The following is a 12,716-nucleotide window of genomic DNA, read 5'->3' as shown; positions in this document are numbered from 1 at the left end:
GGGCTGGGGCACCTGTGAGAATCCTTCTGTCTTTCTCAACTCTTCCACCTCTCCTCTCTCTCCCCCCTCCTCTCTCTATATGTCTCTAGCCAGCTTGATTTATCTTCTTATTCTTCTCCACAGCTTTGATCCTCTCTCCCGCCTCCTCCCTCCCCTCCCCCTCTCATTTCCGCCACTCTTGCTGCCCTCCCCCACTGTCTCTGTCCCATCCTCACTCAGTTCCCCTGCCTCCGAGGCCTGATTCCGGTCCTTGGATTTTAGAACCATATGTTGGCCGGCCCCGCCCAGCCTTGGTGCTCAGACGCATCCACCTGAGATAAGGCCGTGCTGCCTGCTCATCTCCCCCAGGAATTGCAACTGTTCAGATTTTGCCTCATACCTCCCTGCAAACCCTCTCACCCCACCGCTGCTCCTTTAGGCATCTGGCCTGAGCCCGGTCCCCGCCCCCCACGCACTCTCTACCAATGATGAGCCCTCTGGTGTGGGGGGCCACCTCCTCCAGGGTGAGGAGGGGGTGGATCGCAAGCACACAGACGTAACCTGGGAGGGTCTGTCATGGGCCCTTAACCAGATGGTATCCTGGCGGACCAAGGTGTAGAGCGGTCAGTTGCTGGAGCCTTTAATTAGCCTTCTACACTCAGTCTTACTGTTTTCCTTCTCCGAATGCTCTGGGGAATCCCAGGCTCTCCGGTTTTTCCACTCCCGGCAGTCCCAGAGTGCCAGGAAAGGGAAGCTGTGTCAGGTGTCCAGAAAAACAGCCTCATCACCTGACTTCCTCCCCAGGAGTCAAGCGTCCTGGGCTCAAGCCTGTCCTATTTGCAGAGCCCAGAGGCCGGGAGTTCAGATCTAGGTGTGGGGCCCTTCCCAGGAATCTTTTTCCAGGCTGCGCTAGCCTGCAATCCCTCCACACCACTTATAAAGGACTCAGACCAGCTGTTCAGTTTTCCAATCCTCTGGGGCCAGTGGCGGGGGTGGGGGCGTGAGTGAAAATGAGATTGGTTGTCAAATCCGGTAGCTTTACAAGACTTAAGACCAGATATTCTGACCCTGGCCCGACTGCACCAAACTACGGGCACGCAAGGCTTCTCAGCCAGCGGGAGATCACCCCCACCCCACCCGCCTTCCCTGCGAACTCTAACCCTCTGACATTTAGAATCTCCAGTCAGGGCCCTGAGTGCCTTTGGTTTAATTGGGATAGGCCCAAGAACGTCAGGCCGACCCGGGGTCCCGGGCCCCAGCCCCCTTCAGTAGGCTTTTTAGGGTCCCTCCTCCCACCTGCTCGGCCAGCTGCGCGGCGGCGTGGGAACGCCCCAGCTGGGGTGCACGGGAGCTGTCAGAACAAGCTGCGCGGTTTCCCAGCCTCCCTGCCTGCCTGAGTCGGGGCACTTGCTGCCTCCCAGCCGGTCGCCCGGCAACCACTCGGATGGGCCCCGGGACTGCTAGGTGGAGAGAGGGGAATGGGTGGGTCCTGGCTGGGTCCTGGGAAAGGAGGAACTCAGGGTGTGTGTGTGTGTGTTTGTGTGTGTGTGTTTGCGCGCATTCCTAGATCTTAGGGTGTGCTGTGGCTGGCAGCGATGACAAGGCAGCGGGGTGGTGGTTTGGGGGCGGGAATTTGGGGAAAGGAGCTGAACCCCTCTTTTCTCAGGGCTCCTAAGTGCTGCTGGGTGCCCTCTCCCCGACCCGCAGGCTCACGGGAGCCTGGGCCCCGCCTCCCCCAGGGCTCGGAAACTGGCAAAGCCCCCAGGGATTCCCATTTATAGCTTGGTTTCCACTCAGCTTGGTGCCCTCCAGGGCCCGGGCTGAGCAAATTTCTTCCACTCTCTTGTCTCCTCCTCATCCCCGCCTCCCCTTTCACCCCTAGCAGGGCGCAGGTGTCCAACGCGAGCAAGGCCCCCCTCCCTCCTTGGACCCAGATGTTCCAGCTCTCAGACCACCCTCCCCCGATAACACAGGGGCGACAGCCTGCTGTGCGGACCAAGACCCGGAGCGCCCCGAGTCGTCCGCACGCCAACCCCGGGAGTTTCTTAATGAGAAGAGGCCGAGTCTCCAGGGGGCGGGGCAAATAGGATCCCGCCCTCCTAGTGGGTCCCTCTCAGACTTAGGGTTGCAACCCAGGAGCGCTCCGGAGGCAGCGGGTGAGCCAGATTTCGGGGGACTCTAGGCTAGACACAGAAATCTTCCAGCCTGGAGGGAAGAGTGGGGAGCAGAGAGGGGTTCCAGTCCAGCCGCGATATCGAGGCAGAAGTTGGAGGGGAGCCAATGCAACCCTAAGTCTGCGGGATGCTGCTCGGGATGCTGGCCTCTGCCTTCCTCGTTTTCCTCTGCTGCTTCCGAGGACGTGCAGGTACGCCCCCCACCCCCACCCCAGGGTGCAGGAAGTTCTGAGAGGGTTATTTCTCCACTAGCGTCTAGTTTGGGGAGAAGTAAACTAAGGCGTGGGAGAGAACTCTGGAAGGCAGGGCTTCTGGGTCTGAGGAAAACTGGAACCTCCTGGGTATTTGTTTTCGAGAAGGGTTTCTCTGTGTAGCCTTGGCTGTCCTGGACTCTCTTTGTAGACCAGGCTGGCCTCGAACTCACAGCGATCCCCGTGCCTCTGCCTCCGGAGTGCTGGGATTAAAGGCGAGCGCCACCACTGCCCGGCTGACCCCCCTGGGTCTTGCGTAAAGGGATTCCTAAACTCAGCTGTCCCGTTGCTCTTCTCCTAGGCCCATCGCCCCATTTCCTGCAACAGCCAGAGGACGTGGTGGTGCTGCTGGGGGAGGAAGCCCGGCTGCCCTGCGCTCTGGGCGCTTACAGGGGACTCGTGCAGTGGACTAAGGATGGGCTGGCTCTAGGGGGCGAAAGAGACCTTCCAGGTGAGGCTGGTCCCTACTCAGGCAAGGCTTGGCATCACCGCTGGGCTGCGGGACGTGCACTGTGGTTTCAACTTTGTTGCTGTTGTTTTGGTTTTTCGAGACAGGGTTTCTCTGTGTAGCCCTGTCTGTCCTGGACTCACTTTGTAGACCAGGCTGGCCTCGAACTCACAGCGATCCCCCTGCCTCTGCCTCCCGAGTGCTGGCATTAAAGGCGTGCGCCACCACCGCCCGGCTCGATGGTCTCAACTTTGGAACTTGAAGGGCTCCCGAGGAATATTTGGGACTCTTGAGTTTTTAAAATAACTGGGGTTTTGTTAGTGATGTTTTTGTTGTTGTTGTTGTTTTCCGAGATGACGGGGTTTCTCTGCGTAGCCCTGGCTGTCCTGGAACCCTCTTTGTAGACCAGGCTGCCCTCGACCTCACAGAAATCCTCCTGCCTCTGCCTCTACTAGGGTTAAAGGTGTGCGCCACCACCGCCCAGCTGAAATAATTGTTTTTTAAGAGATATGATTCCTTGTGTTTGGGGATTATCATTTTTATTCTAAAACATGATTAAATGCACAGCCCCTTTGCCAATAGTTATAGACAGCCATGTAATTAATGCACAGCTTAATATGAGCGTCTCAGAAGCCCCGCCCCTTTTTCTTTCCTGTATGGTGGGTGAAAGGTGCTGTTTTGGCTTTGTTTGTTTGTTTTGGTTTTGGTTTTTTGAGATCTCACAGAGATCCGCCTACCTCTGCCTCCCGAGTGCTGGGATCACAGGCGTGCTCTGCCACCGCCGCCGCCGCCGCCGCCGCCGCCGCCGCCCGGCTCAGCTCACGCTTTTTAACTGTGTTTTAGCATGGAATGTGGGCCGCCCTCGCCCCCCACCCCCGTGTAGGATATCTGGAAACGCAGATTTGAAGCCAGGGGCTCAGAATTCTGTATGGGCTCTTCTATCTCTAGGCTGGTCCCGGTACTGGATATCAGGGAATGCAGCCAACGGGCAGCATGACCTCCACATTAGGCCTGTGGAAATGGAAGATGAGGCGTCATATGAGTGCCAGGCTTCGCAAGCAGGCCTCCGGTCGCGACCAGCCCAGCTGCACGTCATGGGTGGGGACCCAGCCCCACCTGCACTGTGGGAGCTTGGGGTGGGGAGCGGGGCCGGTTAGGACTCCTTGGGAGTCCAGGAACCCTAGGGGAGTGGTGGGTGGGTTGGAGCTGTAAGGGGTCAGAGAGGCTCTGCTTCCAGGGTTCGATTCTGACCCCCAGATCTACCACGCAGTCCCTCCAGAGGCCCCCCAGGTCCTAGGCGGCCCTTCTGTGTCTCTGGTGGCCGGAGTTCCTGGAAATCTGACCTGTCGGAGTCGCGGAGACGCCCGCCCTGCCCCCGAACTGCTGTGGTTCCGAGATGGCATCCGCCTGGACGGGACCACTTTCCACCAGGTTGGGTCTAAACCTCCGTGCCCATTCCTTGTTCATCCATCGAGACCCAGGCTCAGCTTTTGACCACAGGCTCATCTAGGGGGAATGGCGGCCATTCAGGGTTGAAATGTGAGCCGGGGCGGTGGTGGCGCTCGGGAGGCGGAGGCAGGTGGATCACTGCGAGTTCGAGGCCAGTCTGGTCTACAAAGTGAGTCCAGGACAGCCAGGGCTACACAGAGAAACCCTGTCTCAACCCCCTCCCCCAAAAACAAAAAAACAGAAAACAAAAACCAGAGTTGAGATGTGACTCAGGTCAAGAGCCAGACTTCCCGGCTCAGACATTTGCTAATTACCTGCTTTGGATATGGCGTTTGACCTCTCTCAGTCCCTCAGTTTAGCAGTACCTCATAGGATAATAGAGAGAATTAAATAAAACACGTGAGTGTCTAAAAATACCCAGCACCTTGTAAGCACTACCTATGTCAGCCATAGATGAAGTCATTGTTACTGTGGGGTAGGGTAATACACACCTGTAACCCCAGCACTTGGGAGACTAAGGCAGGTGGGCCACATGTTCAAGGCCAGCCTCTGCTCCCTATCAACACGCTGCCCAAAAAGAAGAAAGGGAAAAAAAAAGAATATTGTTTATCTATCACTTCTAGACCACGCTGAAGGACAAGAGCACCGGAACAGTGGAAAGCACCATATTCCTGACCCCTTCCGGTCAGGACGACGGAGCCACCTTGATCTGCAGAGCCCGGAGCCAGGCCCTGCCCACAGGGAGGGACACAGCTGTTACACTGAGCCTGCAGTGTGAGTGGGCCTGAACTCCTGGGTCTGATACAAGCAGGAGAGGGCAGAAGGAGTGGGGGGGGGGTTGAGAACTGAAAACCTAGCCCCTGCCTCACTCCATTCTCACAGATCCCCCAATGGTGACTCTGTCTGCTGAGCCCCAGACTGCACAGGAGGGAGAGAAGGTGACTTTCCTGTGTCAGGCCACTGCCCAGCCTCCCGTCACCGGCTACAGGTGAAGAGAAACTGCCACTGCCTGTCTCTGGCAGGTTAAGGGAGCTTGAGGAGAGCTAGGGACATTAATATCGACACTGTCAAGCCGAGCATGGTGGCGCACATCTTTAATCCCAGCACTCGGGAGGCAGAGGCAGGTGGATCTCTGTGAGTTCAACGCCAGCCTGGTCTACAAAGCAAGTACAGGACAGCTAAGGCTACACAGAGAGACCCTGTCTCAAAAAAACAAAAAAAGTTAATAATAATAAATAAATAAATATCGCCACTGTCTCTGCAGGTGGGCGAAGGGGGGGTCCCCGGTGCTCGGGGCACGCGGGCCAAGGTTGGAGGTCGTCGCAGATTCCACGTTTCTGACGGAGCCTGTATCCTGCGAGGTCAGCAACGCGGTGGGAAGCGCCAACCGCAGCACCGCATTGGAAGTGCTGTGTGAGCAAAGGGGGCGTGGCCGAGGCGGGCGTGGCCGGGCCGGGAGGCGGGGCTAGAGCAGGTGGTAGGGCTGGGTTTGGCTGGGTCAGGTAAAGATGTAAGGGAGGCGGGGTGTCGGGGCGGGGAGTTTGTGGGCGTGGACACTTAATGGCAGGTGTTGCTTGAACCCACTAGTATTATGTTGTTTGGTTTTTCTTTTCTTTTTTTTTAAGATTTATTTATTTAGGTTTTTCGAGACAGGGTCTCTCTGTGTAGCCCTGGCTGTCCTGGACTCGCTTTGTAGACCAGGCTGGCCTCGAACTCACAGCGATCCTCCTGCCTCTGCCTCCCGAGTGCTGGGATTAAAGGCGTGCGCCACCACCACCACCGGCCCGACCCCACTAGGATTTGGGAGAGGCAGATCCTGGGTCAGGGGCTCACCCCACCATTTGCTGCTCTCTCCTCCAGATGGCCCCGTTCTGCAGGCAAAACCGAAGCCCGTGTCCGTGGACCTGGGGAAAGACGCCTCCTTCAGCTGTGCCTGGCGCGGGAACCCACTTCCACGGATAACCTGGACCCGGCTCGGCGGCTCGCAGGTGAGGGCCGATGATCTGGAGCTTGTGGCGGTAGCTGGAAGTGGGCCGAGCTTCCTCGGCAGAGTCTTTTTTGTTTTTGTGAGACAGGGTCTCTCTGTGTAGCCCTGGCTGTCCTGGACTCGCTGTGTAGACCAGGCTGGCCTCGAACTCACAGCGATCCCCCTGCCTCTGCCTCCCGAGTGCTGGGGTTAAAGGCGTGCGCCACCACCACCACGCCCGGCTCCCTGTCTCAGATGCCCCTTCCCCGCGTGGCAGGTGCTGAGCTCCGGGCCCACGCTGCGTCTTCCGTCAGTGGCGCTGGAGGACGCGGGCGACTATGTGTGCAGGGCTGAGCCCAGGCGCTCAGGTGTGGGAGGCGGCTCAGCGCAGGCCAGGCTGACAGTGAACGGTGAGAGAGCCCGAGCTGGGCTTGTTGCAGGGGAGGGCACGCCTGGTCCAGTCTGTGGCTTATTATTATCATTATTATTATTATTATTATTATTATTATTATTATTATTATTATTATTATTATTATTATTATTATTATTATTATATTTTCATTTTATGCGCATTGGTGTTTTGCCTGCATGTGTGTCTGTGTGAGGGTGTCAGATCTTGGAGTTATAGACAGTTGTGAGCTGCCATGTGGGTGCTGGGGATTGAACCCAGGTCCTCTGGAAGAGCAGTCAGTGAACTTAACCACTGAGCCATCTCTCCAGCCATTATTTTTTTTTTAATTTATTTATTTATTATGTACACAGTGTTCTGCCTGCATGTGCACCTGCAGGCCAGAAGAGGGCGCCAGATCTCACTATAGACGGCTGTGAGCCACCATGTGGTTGCTGGGAATTGAACTCAGTACCTCTGGAAGAGCAGACAGTGCTCTTCATCGCTGAGCCGTCTCTCCAGCCCCTCCAGCCATTGTTTTTATTTTTATTTTTATTACTACCACCACCATTATTGTGAAACCACCATGGCCAGGTCTGACCTCGCTTTATTCAGAGCTAGTTTTGGAGAGCGGTGGAGACCGCCCCGCCTAACGGTCCAGTTTCCATTCCAGCTCCCCCGGTAGTGACTGCCCCGCACCCCGCGCCAGCCTTCCTGAGGGGCCCTGCTCGCCTCCAGTGTGTGGTGTTCGCATCCCCTGCCCCAGACTCCGTGGTAAGGAAAGAACCCTTGCGCCTCCCCCTCCCTGGGCACACCAGCCGCGTGGTCCCTGCCCTCCCACGCCAGACACTAACAGCATCTCCCGCGTCCCACCAGCCACTCTGTCCCTCCCCTAAACCATGTCTTTATTATGTATACATAGTCTGTATTTTTTTTTTTTGCATTTATTTATTTATTATTTATACATAGCCCGCCAGAAGAGGGCGCCCATCTCACTATAGATGGCTGTGAGCCACCACGTGGTTGCTGGGAATTGAACTCAGGACCTTTGGAAGAACAGGCAGCGCTCTTAACCTCTGAGCCGTCTCTCCAGTCCCCTGTTCTTACCCTAAATTGATCTCCTTTTCCCGCCATGCCTCTTAGGTCTGGTCTTGGGATGAAGGCTCCCTGGAGACAGGCTCTCTGGGCCGGTTCCTGGTAGAGACCTTCTCGGCGCCTGAAGTGGAGCGGGGACAGGGCCCAGGCCTGATTTCTGTGCTCCACATTTCCGGAACCCAGCAGTCAGACTTTGCCAGGGGTTTCAACTGCAGCGCCCGCAACCGGCTGGGCGAGGGGCGAACCCAGGTCCACCTGGGCCGGAGAGGTAAGTTCCCCACCCAAAGGCTCCAAAACCCCACAAAACAACGCGGCGGTTCCCGAGATCGCACCCACCAGACTACATGGCTACCAAAACGCAGAGACTCCCCAAGCCTGTGAGTTAGGTTAGTGAGATGGCTCAGCAGGTAAAGGGACGTGCCACCACGCCTGATGACACCGGCTTGTCCCTCAGAACCCAGAGGAGAGGAGAGACCCAAATACTCAAAAGTTGTTTCCTCACCTCCACTCATAGACCATAGTATGCGCACACACACACACACACACACACACACACACATATACATAAGCCCACACACGCTATGGTATGCACACACCCACACATAGACCCTAGTATGCAGACACACACACACGTACCCACACACACTACGGTATGCACAAACACCCGCACATATATGCACATACAATAGCATTTAAAATGTAATTTTTTTTAAAAACCCTTTTTAATTTCTGGAGTCATAGGGCCCCCAAATCAATAATTCTCTCAAATCCAGAACCCACAATGGAAAGGCGACTCCATAGCAGCAGGGATCTTACACACATGGGAAATTGTGAGGTAAAAGACTCTCTCGTTCTAAGCCTCCCTCAGGTTAGGGTGTTTGTTTACACTTATTTAATTTACCTCTGGACATGTTCCTGTCGTCGTCAGGCAGACAACTCTCTCCTTCCATTATGTGCGCCCCCGCCCCCCCCCCCCGCCCAGGATCAAACCCACCCAGGCCATCAGGATCAGCAGCAAGCGCCGTTTACCCGCTGGGCCATCTTGCTAGCCCAAGTTTACGTTTGTTTATTATTGGGATTTTTGTTTTTGTTTGATTTTTGAGACAGGGTCTCCCTGTGTAGCCTTGGCTGTCCTGGACTCGCTCTGTAGACCAGGCTGGCCTCGAACTCACAGCGATCCGCCTGCCTCTGCTTCCCGAGCGCCGGGATGAAAGGCGCATGCGCCACCAAGCCCGGCTACCCCCACTTGCTCCTTACAGACCTGCTGCCCACTGTGCGGATCATAGCAGGAGCAGCTTCTGCAGCAACCACGCTCCTAATGGTCGTCACTGGAGTGGTCCTCTGCTGCTGGCGCCATGGCAAGTACCAGGGCCTTGAACAGCCTCAAGCCCCTCCTCTTCCGGCCGCGCCCACGCCCAACCCACTGACCCGCCCCCATCCCTGGTTCTCCGGGCTCGCACAGGGATGTCTGCTGCCAGGTGCTAGCTGGTTCCTACCCCTAAGTCAGCTTCCCTCGGAGTCACCCCTCCGCCCTCTCCACCCCTCCTTGGTGTCCACCCTTCCTAGCTCACCCCGCCCACTCAGCTCTGCACCCCTGTAATCCCAGCACCGGGGAGGCAGAGGCAGGAGGATGGCTGTGAGTTCGAGGCCAGCCTGGTCTACAAAGCGAGTCCAGGACAGCCAGGGCTACACAGAGAGACCCTGTCTCGCAAAAACGAAAAACAAAACCAAGTTCTGTCCTTCACAAATGGTGACGTCACTCGCCCCTTACCTCCTCCGCCTCTCACCGCCCCTGGGTCCCCTCAGGCTCCTTCTCTAAGGAAAAAAACTTGGTCCGGATCCCAGGAAGCAGCGAAGGCTCCAGTTCCCGCGGCGGTGGCGCCGAGGAGGAGACAGGCAGCAGTGAGGACCGGGTAAGGTGCTGGGTACCCGGGGTTTGGGGATTTAGCTCAGTGGTAGAAAGGCCATGGGCTCGGTCCTCAGCTCTGGAGGGAAGGGGGGGGACGGAAAGCAAAATAACAAAAAGAAAGCCGGGCGGTGGTGGCGCACGCCTTTAATCCCAGCACTCGGGAGGCAGAGGCAGGCGGATCTCTGTGAGTTCGAGGCCAGCCTGGTCTACAGAGTGAGTCCAGGACAGCCGGGGCTACACAGAGAAACCCTGTCTCGAGAAACAAAAACAAAAAAAAAACAAAAAAAACCCCAAAAGAATAGCCCAGTCTAACTACACCCCTAGCCTGTGGTTCTCGTTGTTGTTTGAGACAGGGTCTCTCTGTGTACTTACCTGGAACTTGCTGTGTAGACCAGGCTGGCCTCCAAATCAGAGATCCTCCTGCCTCTGCCTCCTAAAGTGCTGAGATTAAAGGCGTGCTCCATTTTGTACCCAGCGGGGTCCCCCAGTCTTAAACATGAATGACCCTAGACGCACAGTATCTTCGGGGTGGCAAATATGGTTTCCCCCCCGTTATCCGTCGGGCTCAGTATGTCCTCGCAGCCTTGTATACTGCCTGAAGTCTAGCCTGCAGCTCTCTTCTTCACGCTGGGCGGCAGAGGCAGGCTGAGAACGCCTGTGGGATGGCATCGGCAGTGGGGTAGGACGGTCTCCTGAGCGCTGACTGTCACGTCAATGTTTTTCCTACCTCAGGGCCCCAATGTGCACACAGACCACAGCGACCTGGTTCTCGATGAAAAAGAGGCTCTGGAGGCAAAGGCGAGTATTGGGGAGGGGGCCTCACACTCAGCCACCGAGGCTCCAGCTCTTCCCAACTCAGTTAAAAGCAACGACAAGGCCATGCGGCAGCGGTGGTGGCGCAGCCTTTAATCCCAGCACTCGGGAGGCAGAGGCAGGCAGATCGCTGTGAGTCCGAGGCCGGCCTGGTCTACAGAGTGAGTCCAGGACAGTCAAGGCTACACAGAGAGACCCTGTCTTGAACTACCCGTCCCTGCCAAAATAAAAGACCTGCCTCAAACTCCACTCTCACCTTCAGGGCCAGCTCACCAGCCTGTGTTATCTCTGCCCTTTTGCCTTAGTCTCCAGGCCTTTTTTTTTTTTTTTTTTTTTTCATCAGCCATGTTTTATCCCTCTAAATACCCTATTTTTTGGACCATAAGACACAAAAGTGTGTGTCGGGGGATTAGAGTGTGCATTATGGTCCAATGGCTGTTTTTACATTTTTGTTTTGTTTTAAGATTATTAAGTATACAGAGCTCTGCCTGCATGTACACCTGCAGGCCAGAAGAGGGCGCCAGATCTCACTATAGATGGCTGTGAGCCACCATATGGTTGCTGGGAATTGAACTCAGGACCTCTGGAAGAGCAGTCAGTGCTCTTAACCTTTGAGCCATCTCTCCAATCCCTCCCCTCTCCTCCCCCAAGCTCCCATTATAAAGCCCCCTCCTGCCTTTTTTTTTTTTTGAAACAGAGTCTCATGTATCCCAGGCTGGCCTCACACTAAGTATGTAGCCAAGCATGACCTTGAGCTCCCGATCATCCCCCTGGGACTAGAGGCGCCACACACCGACTTTACATAGGGCTGGGAATCAATCCCAGGGCCTTGAGCATGCTGTGCTGCCCAGATTACATCCCTATTCCCAGTTAAGGCTCAGAGGTTAAAGAGCAGGGCTGCCCTTCCAAAGGTACTGAGTTTGATTCCCAGCAACCACCTGGTGGCTCACAACCACTGGTGCCCTCTTCTGGCGTGCAGGTGTACATGCAAGCAGTTAAGGCCTTCTTGTCTCTACTTGATTGCGGTTTTTTTGCTCTTGTCCCTAAAACTCACCGTTCTGTCCTCCCTCCCTTCCTCCCTCCCCCACCTTCCTACCCGCTTCCCTGACTCCCACCCTCTCTCCCCAACTTCAGCCAGATCTGGTTTGTCCTAGGAAGCCAGCACCCACACCCACACCCACACCCACACACATACATGGTCTACCCATCTCTGCTGGTCTGTATGCCTAGCTCTCTGTGTCTGGGAGTCTCTGGTCCTGCTCTTTCTGCCTCCGTGCCTCTCTCTAGGTCCTACTTAGCTCAGTACGTGCCTCCACCCACCATCCTTACCTTCCTATACCATCATATTTTTTTTTCCTCGAGACAGGGTCTCTCTGTGTAGTCTTGGCTGTCCTGGACTCACTCTGTAGACCAGGCTGGCCTCGAACTCACGGAGATCCTCCTGCCTCTGCCTCCGGAGGGCTGGGATTAAAGGCGTGGGCCACCGCTGCCCGGCTCCATTTCCTACTTTTTTGTTTTTGTTTTTGTTTTTTTTTCGAGACAGGGTTTCTCTGTGCAGTCTTGGCTGTCCTGGACTCACTCTGTAGACCGGGCTGGCCTCGAACTCACGGAGATCCTCCTGCCTCTGCCTCCGGAGGGCTGGGATTAAAGGCGTGCGCCACCGCTGCCCGGCTCTACCATCATATTCCTTACTGAGTCTTGTTTGTCCCTCAGGATCCCACCAACGGTTACTACAAGGTTCGAGGGGTCAGTGTGAGCCTTAGCCTTGGGGAAGCCCCCGGCGGAGGCCTCTTCTTGCCACCCCCCTCTCCCATGGGACTCCCAGGGACTCCTACTTACTATGACTTCAAGCCACACCTGGACTTGGTACCCCCCTGCCGACTATACAGAGCGCGGGCAGGTTACCTCACCACGCCCCATCCCCGTGCCTTCACGGGCTACATGAAACCCACGTCCTTTGGACCCCCAGATTTGAGCTCTGGGACTCCCCCATTCCCCTATGCGACCTTGTCCCCGCCCAGCCACCAGCGTCTGCAGACTCATGTGTGAAGACTCATCTCTCTGGTGGAAGATCTTCAACTTGCCGTCCCTGGTGCCGCCCAGATTTCCGGGGCGTCGGAACAGGTTGGCGACCTCCTCCTCCCCCAGAACTGAACCCCCGAGGAGGCAGTTGCCACGTCAACCACTGGGACCATTGATGATTAGTCAACCCGGCCACAGGGGAGCCTCCAGGTGGGGGCACCG

At 56.2% G+C, this 12,716-nt stretch overlaps 1 protein-coding gene across 1 annotated transcript; it reads left to right on the top strand.

The window, feature by feature from the left end:
• Positions 1 to 2,280: 2,280 nt before the first annotated feature.
• Positions 2,281 to 12,566, top strand: Kirrel2 (kirre like nephrin family adhesion molecule 2). The gene is made up of 15 exons (XM_051162066.1): positions 2,281 to 2,344; positions 2,706 to 2,855; positions 3,801 to 3,950; positions 4,123 to 4,283; positions 4,925 to 5,075; positions 5,184 to 5,289; positions 5,566 to 5,714; positions 6,162 to 6,289; positions 6,545 to 6,677; positions 7,329 to 7,429; positions 7,799 to 8,018; positions 9,010 to 9,120; positions 9,557 to 9,663; positions 10,392 to 10,457; positions 12,186 to 12,566. Exons 1-15 carry the CDS (start codon positions 2,281 to 2,283, stop codon positions 12,519 to 12,521), a joined length of 2,133 nt encoding a protein of 710 aa, XP_051018023.1. The 3' UTR covers positions 12,522 to 12,566.
• The last annotated feature ends 150 nt before the right edge of the window (positions 12,567 to 12,716 follow it).

This window comes from Acomys russatus, chromosome 19, assembly GCF_903995435.1.
Source record: "Acomys russatus chromosome 19, mAcoRus1.1, whole genome shotgun sequence".
Classification (NCBI taxonomy): Eukaryota; Metazoa; Chordata; class Mammalia; order Rodentia; family Muridae; genus Acomys; species Acomys russatus.
Note: the sequence above shows the minus strand (reverse complement) of the source record. Positions and strands in the feature narration are given on the sequence as shown.